This window comes from Leptidea sinapis, chromosome 19 (assembly GCF_905404315.1).
Source record: "Leptidea sinapis chromosome 19, ilLepSina1.1, whole genome shotgun sequence".
In the NCBI taxonomy this organism is placed as follows: domain Eukaryota; kingdom Metazoa; phylum Arthropoda; class Insecta; order Lepidoptera; family Pieridae; genus Leptidea; species Leptidea sinapis.
In genome coordinates, this window is record NC_066283.1 from 1,169,270 (window position 1) to 1,187,960 (window position 18,691).

At 35.6% G+C, this 18,691-nt stretch overlaps 1 protein-coding gene across 2 annotated transcripts in view; it reads left to right on the forward strand.

The window, feature by feature from the left end:
* LOC126969923 (transmembrane protein 68) overlaps nt 1-18,691 on the forward strand; it is a 67,632-nt gene that overhangs the window by 31,314 nt on the left and 17,627 nt on the right. For both annotated transcript variants that reach the window (XM_050815558.1, XM_050815557.1), the window contains exon 2: nt 17,197-17,335. In XM_050815558.1, the coding sequence (XP_050671515.1) occupies nt 17,197-17,335 (139 nt within the window). The remainder of the gene's footprint in view (nt 1-17,196; nt 17,336-18,691) is intronic.

An 18,691-nucleotide genomic window follows, 5' to 3' on the forward strand; every position in this document is an offset into this window, starting at 1 on the left:
GCTCGTCTCGGCCCTTATTTTCAAAAAAAAAAAAAACGAGGAAAGGTCAAAGAATCACCCTTGGCGCGTCCCGATATTCGGAGAAGTCGAGTTCCAGAAAAAAGAAAACAGATCGTCAGTCACCGGGCGTGTGTATGTACACAAGATAGATTGGCAAGTACCAAGTGATTAGTTATCGGAGTAATAGTTAAATAATACTTTATTATCAGTTATATTTTCGCTGGACGTATTAAAAACCGTATCGTGATCTTGAACCCTCGGTGCGTGTCATTGTGCTGCTCGGATTCAATGTCAAGTTGTATCTTATCGGAGAGAGCCTCGCTGTTACACAGGGTGTCGCAGTTTTGTGCTAGCGGTGTATTTACTGCGGACAAGTATCAAATATTAGCTCATTCGTTATTACTTAGAGAATTGCGAAAGGAACATGCTGCTCCTTTTGCTGGTGTGGACAATCTTTTGTTATGAAAATAAGGGATGAGACGAGCAGAACCTTCCGCTGTTGGCAATTTATACGCCCAACCCATTACAATGCTGTGCAGAGGATTATTGAAAAATCCAAAAATTCTGAGCGGCACTACAACTGCGCTCGTCACCTTGAGACAAAAGTTGTCAAGTCTCATTTGCCCAGTAATTTCACTAGCTACGGCACAGAATGAAACATAGTAATGCTTATACATTACTGCCTCACGGCAGAAGTAAGCGCCGTTGTGGTACCCATAATCTAGCCGGCATCCGGTGCAAAGGTGCCTCCCACTGGACAATTTTTGGCACTCGTCCCTCTCGCCTCTGCGAATCAAGTACCCCATTCCATCTAGGCACTCTCAGCGTAAGGTTCCCTGCATGATGTTATGTCGAGTTGGCCCGGATATATTTTATTCATAATATCTAACAGCAAAAATGTATCTAATTTAGAAGTTGTTTTTTTTTAAATTATCTATTGCAGCACAAAAATGGTACAAACAAAGTAGTAAATGTGACCTTCTATTAACTTGTGCCAGAAGGCCACGCTCTTCCAATTTATATTCTTCATCCAAAGAGAATATGGCGCTTCTCTCTCAACCCTGTATTTTCCATCGAGGTATAATTCTTCTCTATAAGAAGGTTGCGAAAAGGGTTAAATCGTAGATGAACACCAGAATACTCAGATTTAAGCATTTACCATTAAAATACCCAATGCTCTTCGCTTGAATAATTATTTTTAATGTTAGAGCAGACACATAATAAATTGGCCCACGATAGGTCGCTCTGAAAAATCAACATGCCTACAGTACTAGTGGTTGAGATCGTTGCCGGTCTTTGGTATATATACCTAGTCTTGCCACAAAATACTGAAACAATTAAAACAAAATGTTCAATTGCAAATAACATTTATGACTTTTACTTGTGATAGTTAAATACATACATATAAAACAATCTAAAATATGAAAAGCCTATTCGAAGTGGTCTCCATTGGTTGCAATACAGTCCTTTAAACGTTGAGGCCAGTTATCAATAGAAGCACGCACTCTTTGTATGGGAAAATTTTTCACTGGCAATCTTACGGATTGTTTTAGGGACTCCAAATTATCAAGGCATTTAGAGCAAGCCGTACTCTCTAAAACTGACTATAAATCATGATCCAGCGGATTAAGATCGGGACTAGACGACGGCCAGTCTTCAGCTATTATGAAGTCCGAAACGTTCGTTTCCAACCAAATCTGCGTAGATCGAGCATTATGACCCGGCGCCGAGTCTTGCTGGAAGGACCATTCTTGGTTATTGAACATGGTGTTGTTAAGAGACTTCACTACCTTCTCAAGAATGATATCTTGATACACTTGTGCCGATGTTTTCATACCTTTTTCACAAAAGTATAGCTCAGTCACTCCATTTAGGTTACAGATGCTATCTTCATCTCCCGAGATAAAATCTTTAGCTTTCCTACAGGATTTCTTCGAATTCTTTACCTTACTACTTTGACCACCTTTTTCGTACAAATAATCTGTTTCTGTCACAAACAGCTTTTTTTGCTAACACCAAGCGTATAGAGACTTTAAAAAATTGCATTTGGCTCCATACCTACTTTGTGTAATGCAATCATAGCGATTCGGTTCTGTTTATCACCCCACTCCATTTTAATATCGCAAAATATTGTCATTTATTTACTTTAACTTTGTCATTTATTTACTTTTGTAAAACGTTCGAGTGTTTGTGTTGCGTCAACTTGCAGAGGTTGTGGTAATATTTTGTAAAATGCTGAAGCTGTAAATATTGGTTAGCGACTGCTGAATGGAGATTTCTAAGTATTCCTGCCATACAGATGTCTGCCATATTGTATTGCACTATCGCTAGTTCCGTGCACTGTCTGTAAAGGTTTGTTTCTTTAGGATTTGGTAGGCATTAAAGGAATACTGTTGACTACTGAGGCCCCGCTGTCTGTTGTTCGCCTGTGAGTGGGATGTGTCTCATAAACTGCACTGTGACTTTGAGAGTTTGGCAGGGTACGTATTACTACAGTAATAACATTCACAATAAAAACAATAATTATAAAGGCATATAATTTATTTTGTACTATTTACTCTAACTGCTTGCTACCAGTAGGAGGCTCCTTTGCACAGGATTTCGGCTAGATTATAGGTACCACAACGGCGCCTATTTCTGCCATGAAGCAGTAATGGGTAAGCATTATTGTGTGTCGGTCTGAAGGGCGCCGTAGCTAGTGAAATTACTGGGCAAATGAGACTTAACATCTTATGTCTCAAAGAGACGAGCGCAATTGTAGTGCCGCTCATAATTTTTGGGTTTGTCAAGAATCCTGAGCGACACTGCATTGTTATGGGCAGGAGGTAACAATTCAGCTGAATGTCCTGATCGTCTCGTCCCTTACTGTCATAAAAAAACCTTACCTTAGTCGAATCGATCAGACCCAAACGAAACGCCTTTTTTACTTCAATAATATGACATCCTTATTCCTTAAGAAATTGTAATAACCAGGCGTTATAAAACTCTAAGTGAGCGAAACCACGGGCTGCCGCTTGTATATATAATACATTCCTTAGATATTATGCAAGTGAAAACATAACATTGATTCAAGCAGTTTGACCTGAGACATTTTGAATATTGTTTCGAACGTAAAATATATTTAGTTGGACAGGTTTGTCAACTCAAAGTCAAGGGCAAGTTTTTATTCGTGCAGTGTAATTTGATAAGTTATGGTGGGCAGTAACGATGTTGTTAATGACAGAGTGATCTAAAAACATCATTACAATATAACGAACCGGTGAGGCTTTTTTGCAAAACACTAACGGTCGTTTTGTTGCATCTGTTCGGCGTTACTGCTCGTTCACATTATGTAGGATAGACAGTTGAACCGGAACGAATAGGATGCGTATTGTCCGTTACCGGTCCGTGTTCCACGCGGTCGCGGCGTCCTTGGCTAAGTGTTATGTTGCCACTGTCTTCATAACTGTGTATAAACATGACATGATACAAGATCAAGTTCACTTGACGTATGAACTGCGGCAGCTTCTGGAATTGTAGGAGTTAAAGTAAAACACTATAACATATTTGTATGCTAATCCAAGAATTTATCCTTACTATATTTGTGCCATCTCTCGAGAAGATCATTAAATGCCTTCGTGGTAGAAAATTATAAATGAGGTGATGGGTAAAACAAATAAGAGAAGTAATGAGTTCAAATTAAAGGTTGGTAACAGAAACATAAAACCAGATTCTGAAATAGCAAATGCATTTGAAAACTTTTTTACTGATATACCGGTCTCTACTTAAAAATATTTAATTTCCTCACCTATATCTGCAATTAAACTGCTACAGAAAAACGTATCTTTATGTAATACAAACTTTAAAGTTAGGCATGTTGATCGCATAGAGATTACTAAAACGTTTAGACTACTAACTAATTAAACTAGTTAAAACTAAAGATCTCTGGGGAATCTCTGTTAATTTAGTGAAATCTGTAATAGAAATTGTAGCCACACACTTAGCTTTAATATTCAATAAGTGTGTAGATTGCGGTATATTTCCAAACCTAATGAAACAGAGCAAGATCACCTATCTATTTAAGTAAGGAGATAAAGCTGACCCCACCAATTTTAGACCCATACCTGTACTACCAACCTCTAGCAAGATTTTCAAAAAAAATATGTTAATGCAACTAATTAAACATTTCTAACCTCATCAGGTCATGTGATGATCAAAAATTCATGTGATGCGTTAAGAGTGTTTTGTGATTTATCCAAGGCATTCGAATCCATCCATCATGAAACTTTACTTTAAAAAATCCCACTATGGGGTTAGAGATGTTTCTCTCGATTTTATAAAATCATATTTGTGTAGTAGGATGCAAAGAGTAGACATAAATGGAAAAAGATCAACTGGCTCTATCATATCAATGGGTGTACCACAGGGCTCAATATTGTGTTCTGTTTTGTTCCTGGTTTACGTCAGTGATTTGCCATATCTTTAAATCTTTGAATTTTTGAAATCAGTCCAGTTGTTTTTGTGTGAAAACATTACAATCATACATACAAAAACATTTGTGTTTCCTCTTTATAATATTAGTTTAGATAATGTTACGTTCAGTATATATTATAATACACAATGGAATGGAAATAACTTATTTGGACAGTCGCTTGGTATCATAATAAAAGATAACTTTTAAATTTTTCCTATAAGAATAACATCTGCGCACACAACAACTTTTATTTAGTTTTGATGCCTTTTTTTATCCTTAATTACGTGCATGTGGTTAAGACAATTTCTAATCGAAAAATAATAATGTTTGAGTGTGTAGACTGCGGCAGCGCTCTCTCTGGCTTACTATCTCCCCGCGCGGAACACACACCAGTATGTTGCTTCTATCTTGGGTGCTGATCAGGGCATCGAGGACCGGTTCTGGTTGAAAGAACCGGTATTTTCGGTACTCGCCTATGCTGGCACCGGGACTTATCGGCATTCTCGGGATTATTTTACAACCGCTTTGCCCGCGTAAGAATAAGTTATATCACGTTTCTTATTTTATCTCTCAAAAGCATTCAATAGGGATGAAATATATTCCACGTGTTTCACCATGTAAGAAACTATCTGTTTTCTAAATTTCACCCAATTCCGTACAGCCGTTTTGTTGTGACTGTGTAACAACTAACTATCAAACTACCTCACATTCAAACATAACTTTCGCATTAATTGTATCAAAGGACGATAAAGTAGGATACTTATAGCTTTCGTAAATAAAACACATTAATGTACCTATAAGTACTAAGTGTATTATAAAATTGAATAATATAACATTTATAAGAAAATAGTCTACTATTATTATTAAAATCACACAATTTTATTCTAGTCTTTAATAAGATAACGTTCCTAACCATTCTGTTATTGAATGAAAAACAGGTATGTAACGTATTCATGAAATATAATTGGTATGTACTTATCATTTTTTAATATTTGACTAAATATAAAAAATACCTCTAAAAATCGAAAATAAATCTTAATATTTTTGAATTGAAAATAGTGTAAGAAAAATGATTTTATTGTAAAAAATAAACGCGGGGTGCATGGTATCAATACTTATAAATATTTTATGAACAGATATGAGTAGAAGGGTTATTTTGATAATGTCCTGAAAAGCACACCAACGCTTTTTTACATGCCAAATTTATTAAGATTTATTTTTTATTTTTTAGTGGGATTTTTTATAAAATTGTATTTTTTAAACTACTAGCTGACCCAGACGTTGTTCTGTCAGTAAACGCTTCGAGAGAGGTCGGTCATTGAGATCGGTCGAATAGTTTAGGAGTCATTAGGGAATATACAAACATACATTCTCTTTTTTTTTTTTTTTTTTTGTTATATTTAATTGTCATCGGTCCGTAATAAGTATGCCGAATTTCGAGTTAATCCGACGTTTTGAAGGGGGTCAAACTCATGTTCAAAGATTATAAAGATGAAGCTAATAAAGGCGTTTTAAAAAAATAAATATGTCCTCTTACTAAAATAAAAAAAAAATGAAATTTGAACGAATGAGATATCGTGTTTTTAAGTTTATTTGGAAAAAAACAGTAATGTTTACACATTACTGCTACACGGCAGAAATAGGCGCCGTTTCTTTGCACAGGCTTCCAGTGCAAAGGAGCCAAAATACGTTGGGAATATGTTGAATTACCAATAACTCTATGTTATAATACTTCTCCGATTTATAATATTGATGAGTAAGATTATTAAGTTTATATTAAGATAGAGATTATAATTTAAGTACATTCTGTATAATTAATATTTTTTTGACCCTCGCTCAGGTCAATTCGACGATATTGTTTAACTGTTTTATATGATATAATAATATCTTGTTTTCTTAACTTTCTATTTTCAAATATTACACAATAGTGTGTAGCTATTACAATTTTATAGTTAAAACTTTTTTAATGCATGGAAAATATGTATTTCATATGTATCAATATATTGTATAAATGAGTAACTGCCTTTATTCCCGCCTGATCCGGGGATTGTTGAACGGAGCGGTAACTTATAGTTATTTATGCAACTGTTGTGTAATAAGGGGTATTAAAACACTAATGTGGATTTATCACACGAGGCGAAGCCGAGTCACATGAGTGTTTTAATACCTAATTATCAACAGTTGCATACAAGATTTTATCTACACCCAGAATATGGATCCTCTAAAAGATTCTGGAACAGTTAGCTTACTGCTAACATTAAAACACCAGTCCTAGTAGTAACCTAATATCATTCATTACTGATTATATACAAATAAACTAAGTATTAATGTATCAATTATTTATTTTAGTAGTAATTTACATTTTGTATAGTGCAATAATTAAAATTCACTCGAATATTCAGCGTTTAAAATGTATCGCTCATTTTTTATAAACAAAACAATAGAAATATCGAAGAAATATGGCGGGGATTCGAATAACCTACTTTTTTACGACGCGCGACGTTCTGGTAGTGTGGAACGCGCGTAAACGAAAATGTTCTTTTTTTGAAATTCATACAGATACCACGCATCGAGTAATAAGAATGTGGCTCAATTGAAAGTCTTTGCGCATGAAGGGATCAAAAAAAAACATAGGAGTGTTGTTATGAAATTCAGTACAACATTACAACACTCGTTTGGATGATGTAATGGTTATTAGAACATTGGGTGTTTTAATGTTGGCAATAAGCTAACTGTTTCAGAATCTGTAATAGAGGATTTAAAGCATGGGTGTAGATAAAGATTATTATCGCTCTCGTGTACAGCTTTATAATATGTAGAGTTCATATAGTCAAAATTTCAGCTGTGCAGCTGTTTATGAGATTATTTGCGCTGGTAGACAGACAAACGGACAGCGGTGTCTTAGTAGCAGGGTTCCCGATTCTTGCCCTTCACTCCTTGGGTATAGAGCCCTTCACTACGTCAAACTGTTTGAACCTACGACAACGTCTACTCGAGGCAGCTGCAGAGGATATACCGGCTACTATCAGAAACGGACGTCCTATAGTCGTCGGCCGCTGAACTCAGTAGTATCCCATATAAGTACTTACTGGGTGGAAATACATAATAATACTAATAAAATCATTAACACACTCATACACAAATAATCTTGCTCCAATCTAGGCGTAGCCTTTACTATGGGTACAAGACAACGATATATTTAATGCAATATACTTAAACATCCATATTCATCATATAAATGATTACCGGGATTCGAACCCGGGACCTCTAGCTCAGTAACCACCGTGCTAAAGGGGTCGTCAAATGTAATATATAATATAATAAAAATGTACACGTCTTTATGGAAACAAACGGATGCAATAGTGAACCTATTTACAATTCCGTCTGAAAGACAGGCACGTACTAGACCGCTCTTGGAGATCGGTTCAGAGTTGAGTGAATAAAGAAGTACAAGGCGCCAGCTGACCAAGAATTACGGTAGAAAAAGGCTACAAAGAAGAACTAAGTCTATCTCACATATGTGCTACCTGTATATTTCAACAAACCCGATTAATTGCCAAAACTTAAATAGAATTCATTTTTTGTGACCTATAATCAAGTGGTGATCCCGTAAATATTAAAATACTTGGTAAAGCTTAATTAATTATTACAGTTCAGTTAAGTTAATCAACGTGCTACTCGTAGGAGTCATAGGCAGTGGCGTAGCGTGCCTTGTAAAGATTTCTAACAAAAGAAAAAAAAACCTTTGCCTAAAATTAAAAGAAATATTTATTCATCATAATTATCTATCAGTCACTTTTTTAAAATTCTTTTCAAAACAATTCAAATTAACTATGCACTATCCTTGGGTTAAATGATTAATTAAATCATATTATATATAGCTGATGATGACTTTTGTTTTGTTTTTATTTTTGGTTTTTTTGACATTTGTCACATCTGAAAAAAAATATTGGGAAGTTTTTATTAATTTTTGCTTACACAATTCGGGGGCCCCGTATAATTGTTACGGCAGATAAGGCGGTAGCTGCGCCCCTGGTCATAGGTATAGATGGAGTGGTAGAACACTATTACCACCAATATGGTGCGCTGGATTTTTCGTCTTATAGATCAGCTTATTGTCCACTACGGAAATGCTGCCAGTATTCGTGGTACACTTCCTCGTAGTTACAGTTTTTTCTTCATTTATCTATATTTAGTATTGTAAATGTACTCATAAGCATATTTATTGACTCATAAGCATATTGACTATACTGAATACTCGCGGAGGAACAATAAGAGTGACATGCAGGGATCGAAGGCAATGAATACGCCGACGAACTTGCAAGAATTGTTGCTAAAAGTACTCAATTTGGCCCTGAACCCTTCTGTGGTGTCCCAAGGCCTCTTGTTAAATCAACCCTTGATACATTATGTTCACAAGAGTGCATAAACTCTGGAGCAACACTCCGGGCTTAACCCATTCCTAAACCCTAATCCAAGCCTTCAACAAGAAGGCTGCGAATGAGGCACTAGGGCTAAGTAGAAAAAACACGACACTAACGGGTCACTCCAGATTAAACAAACATCGCTCAAACAGGTCTCAGAGATTGCAGAGCGTGTAGATTCTGTAATAGTGCAGATGAAACCTCGCTAAAGATTCCCTCTGAATGTGGTCCTTTAATGCGTAAACGTAGCATCTCTTTGGGAAATCCAATTCTTCAACCACTTGAGATACGTCAGCTCACTGTAAAATACATAATAAGATTCATGAAAAGAATCAATGTTAGCAGTGACCTATAGTTAATAGTGGCTATCACAATAGATCACATTGGTTGCAGTAAAACAGGGCTGCACTGAACTGTACTAAAGCCACTTTACAAACCATAACCATAACCATATCTTGTTGTAAATGATGGCTATTTTGCTTTTATCGTGTTGACGCAATTGCTGCAATCAAATATTTCTCTTTTACAAAATATATATATTTAAATCTGATGTTTGTTTATGCGAAATCGTAAATCATTTTATTCTGTACGTAATGTTTTGGAATGTTTACTCAAGATTTTGTCCACATACATTTTTATTATAGCTATTTATAAAATTGACAAGCAGTGAAGTGCAACCGGTTTTTAATCAATAATTTTCTAAACATATACATACTAGTAGTTGCCCGTTGCATTCGCAACTAAAGTTTTTATCTCAATAAAATGTTTAATATGAGAATAAATCATGTCATAAACACGGACTAGTAAAGAAGTACTCCGCGCCGTGATATTGCAGCAAGTGAAGCACCGTTGTGCTAGTGTGTGTGCGGTTACGGGGGATACTAGTTACACAATGTTTTCTACCTTAAATAATCATATATGGCCACAAATGCTTATATAGTTTTTACACTTTTTCACAACGCACGACGGCATTTTTAAAATATTTTATTGAGACGCAAACTGATCTTTCACAGACGATGACAATTCTCATAATGGCCGCCTATCGGCATGTAGTAGTGTAGGTGTGCGCGTGGGGCTATGTATTTACACGTTAATCGGCTTGTTTTGGTGCAACACTGTTATGTAAGGTGACACAGAGTTCTTATTTTTTTACTAGTCCGTGGTCATAAACAGAGGCGTCTGCTAATTCAATTATCATCGAGTTGTCATACTGAAACATCCAGGGCAAGCTTGTCAGCCATTAACGGCCGTTCGCAATATTCAGTCTATCTCTTACTTGATATAAAAATCGTAACTATCGTTGACATTTCTGTCCCAATAAACTTATCGACGGTAACTCACCTTATACGTACACGCTGTCTGTCAATGGGACGAGCGACGTACAGCTTACCAGCGATAAAAGTTTGTATGGAGTTTCAATTCACGCGTCCCAATATACGGCGATAAGAATGACTTATCGGGTATATTGGGGCAGCTTCAGATTATTGACAGCTATTTACTGACAGTAGAGGGTAGTAGGAAGTAGGAAGTAATTTATCTCTGTAGATAGTATATTGGGAACGGCCGTAAGTTGACATAGCGACATCCCAGTCTGCATGGACGCATGCCAAGAAAGGGAAGATATTAGTAGGATATATAAAATGATAGAGATTTTCTTCCGTATCACTGAAGAGCTACTAGATTTCAGTTAAGTCTTCTATGTTTTATTTCTTACACTTGACCCTTATTAAAAAATATTGTCATATCTTCATTATAATAATATATTATTATATTCTATATCTAATATATAAAATTCTCGCGTCATGGTGTTAAACTTTGAACTCCTCCGAAACGCCTTGACCGATTCTCATGAAATTTTGAGTGCATATTGGGTATTTTTCATCCCCCTAAATGTTAAGGGTCCACACGAATTTTTTTTTTAATTTTTTTTCACATTTTTTTTTAAATTTGTTTGATTATGAGTCAGCATTAAGAAACACATAGAACTTCAAATTTTCACCCATCTACGATCAACAGCTACTTTTGTATCGCGATTTTAATATCGGCAATACAACGTTTGCTGGCTCAGCTAGTTCTTTATATATTTTTGTATTAATATTTTATATTAATAGTATAGATAACGATTTTTGTATCGGCAACAAGCAATTATTTACAAGACATTAGTTATTTGCTAGTAAGCAAACTATTATAATGGTTGCAAGGTTCGCAAATAAACACTTAGATCGTAGAATGATTTCAAAAACATAACTTATAAAAAAATAATAGTTTAATAAAACTAAAAAGCACGCTTTATATAAAATTCATAGAAGTAGAAGTATTCGTAGAAGAATTATTATTCTAATAATATCTTAAAAAGCACCCCACGCTTTTTTTACAATAAAATTTATATTTTTTACACTGTTTTCAATTTAAATTTATTCAAATTTATTTTCTATTTTTAGTTGAATTTTATAGAAAGCGTGCTTTTTAGTTTTTCTAAACTATTATTTATTTTTAATTTTTTAGTTAAAGTTTCTATAAAAGCGTATTTTTAACTACTACGTACTTTAAGCTATTAAGTACTTTAACATCAATTTCTGCCATATAGATAAAAATTATATAAACTGACAAAAATCTTAGTTGTGGAATTGAATAATCTTATCAAAGTAATGTATTGTCATCGGTCCTCGATAAATCTACAAAGTTTGAATGAAATTTGGCCGTTCAAAGTGGGTCAAAATCGCTTCTAAAGGAGTCAGTTACAAACAAGCATACAAGTGAAGCTAATATAAAGCTTATAAAAAATCAACTCTCGCAGCTCAGTTCGTCTACCATCAAAGGTTGTGAGATCAATGCCTTTTTGCTCTTAATAGTGATTTTCATTATTATAACACGAGAAATAAGGGATTGCTTGTAACTAATTCTAGTAGGCTTCATAAGATACATAATAGTTTTAAGGGTAAATGTATACACTTTTATAATAAAGTTCCAGCCACTGTTCAGGCATTATCTATAAATAAATTTAAATGTTTTATAAAAAAATTACTCTGTCGTTCCTATTTCTCCACTGCTGAATATCTAAATGATCGGACAGCCTGGGGGACTAGATTATGATTATTTTATAGCCATAGAAATGACTACAATATTGTATATTTTTATTGAAAAGAGCGCAAAAAAAGAATGTTGGGAGAGTTTCTTGCGCCGCTTCTTCTCTCTCAGAGCGCCATTTGTTTCCGAAGCGGTAGTAGTATCTAGTATATTAGAAATGACATCAAAAATAATTCTAAAGGAATCAATTTTGAGAAAATAAATGCCTTTTATGCCTTTTTAAAGCTTTTTACCAGTGGCAGTTTAATACTGGGTGTATTTAGCGTAAGCTATAACTTACTGTTTGGGTGTTAAATAGAAATTTAGTTATAGAATAACGGAGCTAAATTAACTTTAACGTTAGTGGTACATATTTAGGTTCTACTACTAGGAGCTTTCTTCCACGTACTAGGTACAAAGCTGTGGAATGAACTTCCTTGTGCGGTGTTTCCGGGACGATACGACATGGGTACCTTCGGCAACGCTCCTGTGATTCCTCTGGTGTTGTCCTCCTATTCCATAAAAAAAAAGGTTCTTATTAAGAAGGCATTGCCATAATGCCTATATGTAATACACGCCCATGCCTCAGAGTTGACTTGGAAGTAAATATCAAAGCAAACTCGGTTTAAATTAATTTAAAAACATATTTCTTAATGGAATTACTTTTATGATACAAATAAATGTTACATCGCAAGTTTTACCGAAACATTAGCTTTAGTCTTCTTTATATTTGTATTTATAAAAGGGTAAAAAAATTGTATTTTGAATCTTAGTGTATTATTACCTTATTGTTAAAAGAGGCTACTTGCCCTGTTACTGTTACTGTTTGGAGCTGAAATGTGCATGTGTGTCTGTCGTTTGCAAGAATTATTGTATGTGTGTGTATGTGAGGATGATGTTATTAATGACAGCTGTTTGTTTACAACTTGCGTGGCGGTGTGACGTCATATCATAGCTATAAGATTATCTATTTCAATATTATGGACCGAAACTAACTGCACTAAGCTCCGTGGTATATTACATTACTTACCAGTGGGAGGCTCCTTTGCACGGGATGCCGGCTAGATTATGGGTACCACAACGGCGCCCATTTCTGCCGTGAAGCAGTAATGTGTAAACATTATTGTTTCGTCTTGAAGGGCGCCGTAGCTTGTGAAATTACTGGGCAAATGAGACAACATCGTATGTCTCAAGGTGACGAGCGCAGTTGTAGTGCCATTCAGAATTTTTGGGCTTTTTTCAAGAATCCTGAGCGGCATTCTCATGCTACTAGAGAAAAATACCTTGTTACTAGGCTATTACACTTTATTTATTTATTTATAGGACAACCAGTAGTTGTTACATTCTAATATGCTTAAAATATTTCAAATATTAACAAATAATGAGTTGACTGTACAACAAATTAAGGTGTCACAACATGCACAGTCTTTGCTTCCGTGACACCAAGAAAAAAATTATATAAAATAAAGCAAAAAATTATAAAATCAAGATACGAATTTGAAAATAAGGAAAAAAAGAAGAAGAAAAATATTAATCATATTTTGGAGCCTAACAATCTCGTAATATTTTTTTTTAAAAGCAGGTAAAGAATCTTTAAAAATATCTACTTCACCACAGATGGAGTTATAAGTTCTTGATAGACGTGATATGGGAGAACGAAGGTTACTTAAGGTTAGTTTTGGCAAATGGCTGATGGAATAGGCCAGCTCCGACCTGCGCACGCCTTGGTACTCGGCGGGGAACTCGTAAGCTGATGGAGTGCACGTATGATGGACTGTCGAACTGATTTCTAATTATTTTGTATAAAAATATTAGATCTAGCATTTGTCGTCGAACAGAAAGACTTTTCAAGTTAAACTTAGCAATGTGACGAGCTAATTGCGATGTCGCTAAAAATTTAGTGTCCAATCAGAAACCCTGAGCGGCGCTGCATTGCAACCAGGTGAACGTAGCGTAAGATAATCAGGAAAAAATAATTTTTAAAAAATTTATACGATAATACGGATATTCAAGAACTTATCACTGTTTTTAACATATCCCTGCGACATATACATCTAATTACCATACAGTATACACTTATAGGCGGAGGTGGCGCAAATGGTAGCACCAGCGCCTCTAACGGCGGTGCCCCGTTACGATCCTCGCCCACCGCGTACCAATGTGTTTTCTCTTGCTATTCCTCTAGTTTTTTTCTTTCGAGAGAGAAGGAAAATACATTTTCGTATTATAGACACCAAAGCGGGGCCCGACTAAAAACCTCCTCTGTCCTGATAGCCCTAAAGGCTTTTCATAAAAAAAGCCTTTTACAGCGGGGCCTTGTAGGCCGAAAATGTAGCTCATAGGCGCGGGGCGTCTCGGAAGGAGGCTCGAACCTCGGACCACTGGGCTGGATGGAGAGAAGATCGCTAACGATATAATATATCTGTTAGTCCAATGGACTCTAGGTTTGATAAGACAATATATTATATAGTATTAGTGGTGATAGTAATGTCTTTCATAGCGATTGAAATCATGTGTCATCCTAGCAACACGTACCAGGACTTCACATGCAGCTAAGAGGTTCATGCACAATGCAGGTTTCACTTCTGACATGTGTACTTTGTACACACGCAATTTTTTTATCATTTAGCATCTAGACAACAATCTTGGGACGCCTGCAATCTATGCGTGTACAATATAACTGACCTATTGCCTAATGTCTTGATAATTATTCAAATATAAATCCATAAACATCGCTAGTATATAAACATAGATATAGCTGTCGGTGAGCGAGGCTACATGCACATGACAGACGCATGACCGGGGTCAATGTTGCATGCAGACGGTACGCTGATAAACCCCGGATACTTCGGTTATCAGTAAAAAAATATTTCCACTCTGCTTCGATAACGGTTGCACTATGAGCCGAAATGTTTGTCTCGATAAATCTACGGAAAATATTATCTTTACAAAAAACATGCGTTCAGTAAGTTAGGATATCATCCCCACCATCTGGATGTGTGGCGGTCCTCCACAGTGCGGTTTTCAAGGAGCTTTCTTCCACGTATTACAAAGCTTTGGAATGAGCTTCCTTATGCGGTGTTTCCGAGACGATACAACATGGATACCTTCAAATAAAGCGCATACAGCTTCCTTTAAAGCCGGCCACTCTCCTGTGATTCCTCTGGTGTTGCAAGAGAATGTGGGGGCGGTGATCACTTAACACCAGGTGACCCATACGCTCGATTGTCCCTCGTTTCCATAAAAAAAAACTTTCATCCTTGTACAACCACACTATCATATGAACGTGGTATGTTTCCCTAACAATGCGTACGCGTCCGGGAAATTCTCGTATGTTTCCTCTGATGTGCGGTCGTTTGTTCTCCTATTCTCCTATTGACTGGAGATAATAGAAACTAGGCGTGTCCACGTTGTGTCTACTGATATTTATTTAGCTTTTTTTTTTTAAGTGAAACTTTTATTACATCGTCTCAAACTTTTTCGTCTTTGTGTTGCATGTCGCGTGACGGTCGGGCGGCGCCTATAGTTCGCAGCAGCTGACCGTGTAGTGTATCGACTATTACTCATTCCAATTTTCTAAGTTTAAAATTAAGATTGATAAAGCGATTTTTATACCCTTAATGGAATATTATTCCAAAAAATTTTAGTTAAAGGTCTATAATGTGAAAAAAAAGTTTCACTTTTACCGTGGTTTCATAAAACCAAACAATCTTTTTTACGTTAGGCTCGTCAGAATAATCGAAATTGGATGTACAGCTTCGCAGATGGCCTCGTATCTATATCCAAAAATACAAACAAAAAAAAACTACGTTTAAAAAAACCGACTTCAAAAACTCAAAAAGTATAAAATAACTTTATAGAGATTTAATACACATCTTATGCAAATCTTACCTTTGATATTACTGAAATACCATTTATTTGTATGTGCTACCTATTGCCTATCAATAGGTTATAGGTTTATGATAGGATAACGGACTAATGACAGGAAACCTAAGACCCACTTATCGGTAATAATAACATCATCCACGTAAACAAAAATATTCATAAAATGAGAACTACTGGGCCAAACTATGTAAATTTTTTATTTATTTATTGTTTATTGAAACCTCCTCCTTTTCGAAGGTGGTAAAAAACAACGCTACCGCCGGACATAACACGCCGCGGTCTTCTTCCACAAGTTTTTTTGCTTGAAAGCGACTTAAATAAAAATCGTTTTAATTTTAAAACTTTGTACGTACAGTTCACTGGTGATTGACCTGAAGGCAACGACCGAATGATTGTAAAATGGTAAAAAGACATTTTTTTTTTCGGAGTTATCAGGGAGATAACTGAGTTACGTTGAAAGTGCTGCTTTGCATGGTTGATCTCTAAAAAAATTAAAAATAATTTCAAAAATATATTTTTGAAGTTATACATCTTTAGGCGCGTTATGAAAAAATTATGAGAGTGAAATTTTAAGATGCGCGCGCATCACTGTAACACAAAAGTAACAGGTTGAAGTTGGTTACTAAAATATTCTGACGTTTGCGACATTCGTTATTTTTTTTTTAGGATCAAGCCCGTACAGCCATATTCGATATTTAATAATTAAGCCATCTTTGCAAGATTTTAACAATATTGTTCTTTCCACAAACGTAGAATAGCAGGGGCAATAAATAATTTTAAGGATTTCTGCTGTGTTCCGCTAAAGAAGTATAACTTCTTGCATGCATACATAAGTACCCAGACAGTTTTTTTCAGTGCTTTTTATAGATATTTATAATCATCAATCAATTTATAATCATGATGCTATTGTCAGTCGTTGCTTTTCGGATATAATTATTTAACACCTACACAAATTAAATAAAAAAAAAAAAAATTTTTTTGTACGATGCGGGATTCGAACCCATGACCTCCGGCATTCCGTGCCGGTGCTCTAACCAACTGAGCAAATGTTCGAGTACCGCCTCGTTATAAAATTCTGTTTGCTTTGTTCAACTCTCAGGTTGTGGCTTCATCTATAGGATCTACTTTGCAGTTGATAACCTGCTCAACCCCAATATTTGCATATTAGCCGGAGGTCGTGGGTTCGGATCCCGCATCGTTCATAAAATTTTGTTTTTCAAATTTTATTTGTTTATTAATCCTAGAAGTGAGGGTTATCACTTTAAAACATAACAAATTATTTAACATCTTCTTTCTTATCGTATCCTTCCTGACACAAAACCAGCATCATAGTAATAGAACAGAGAGTGATGGTTTCTTTTGTTGCAGTGGAGTACGTGGACACGGAGTACAGCTTGTGGCTGACGTGGTTCCTGACTCCAGTCATCGTCACCTTCTTGCTGCCGGCCGTCATCATTGTGCTGATCTACCTGAGCAGTATCATATTCCATCTGTACAGGCTCTACAGGTATGACTATACCGTGTTTTTAAAATTCAACTTTAAACTTATAAAATGTAATAGTTATAATTTGTGGTACGATTTGACTATAAAAAGCACCCGCTAAGTTTTTTTTGTCCTCGTCCTTCTCAGGGCTTGGGTTATAGATGATGCTGGCGGTAATTGATACGCCCTGCCCATTCAATGCAGGGCCGCTCAGGATTCTTGATAAATGCGCTCGTCACCTTGAGACATAAGATGTTAAGTCTCATTTGCCCAGTAATTTCACTAGCTACGGCGCCCTTCAGACCGAAACACAGTAATGTTTACACATTACTGCTTCACCGCAGAAATAGCCGCCATTGTTCCATAATCCAGCCGGCATCCTGTGCAAACGTGCGTCGCACTGGTAAAGACATATTATTTCTTTACAGAATTACCAAATGCAAATTACAAAATACACAATGTAAACAAATTATAAACTTACATAAGTGCCGTAATTATTTATTTTATAATTAAGGCTGCAGTACGCAATTCAGTATACAATCTTATATATAAAATTCTCGTGTCATGGTGTTAAACTTTGAACTCCTCCGAAACGGCTTGACCGATTCTCATGAAATTTTGAGTGCATATTGGGTAGGTCTGAGAATCGGACAACATCTATTTTTCATCCCCCTAAATGCTAAGACGATATGTTGGTCCACACGATTTTTTTTTTTAATTTTTTTGAAATTTTTTTTTAAACTTAATAAAATACATAGAACTTCAAATTTTCACCCATCTACGATCAACAGTTACTTTTGTATCGCGATTTTAATATCGGCAATACAACGTTTGCTGGGTCAGCTAGTGTATATATGTAATCTATGAATCGTATGTTGGAAAATGTATCTCTAAATAATTTCCTAAAAAACATTGATTTTCGTTGATATGTATTTGTTGTTTTTAATAAATACATCACTATGCACAAAACCCACTTTTCTGAATACATTCGATTAAACGGATTTTCGATTATCCGAATGCTTCACGACTACCATAAGTTCGGTTAATCGAATTTCTACTGTATGTAATCTATACTCTTGAATAAATAAATATCCTTATTATTACTGACTGTGTGATAATTTTTTTGATTCATGAAAAAACCATAAAAGTCTTGTAAATAATTTGTTATAACTATACGAGTATGCGCGACAAATTTACGAATAACTCAATATCGCGCCAACCGATTTCGATGATTATTTTCTTATTGGAATGGATATATACTTCAATAGTAGTTTGGTGAGAGTTTGGTTAGGTTCTGATTATTGGATCCATGACAAAGTAACGGAAATCTTCAATTCTTAGGAGCAAATAAACGATACTCGGCCGATTCTTTTTTATGCT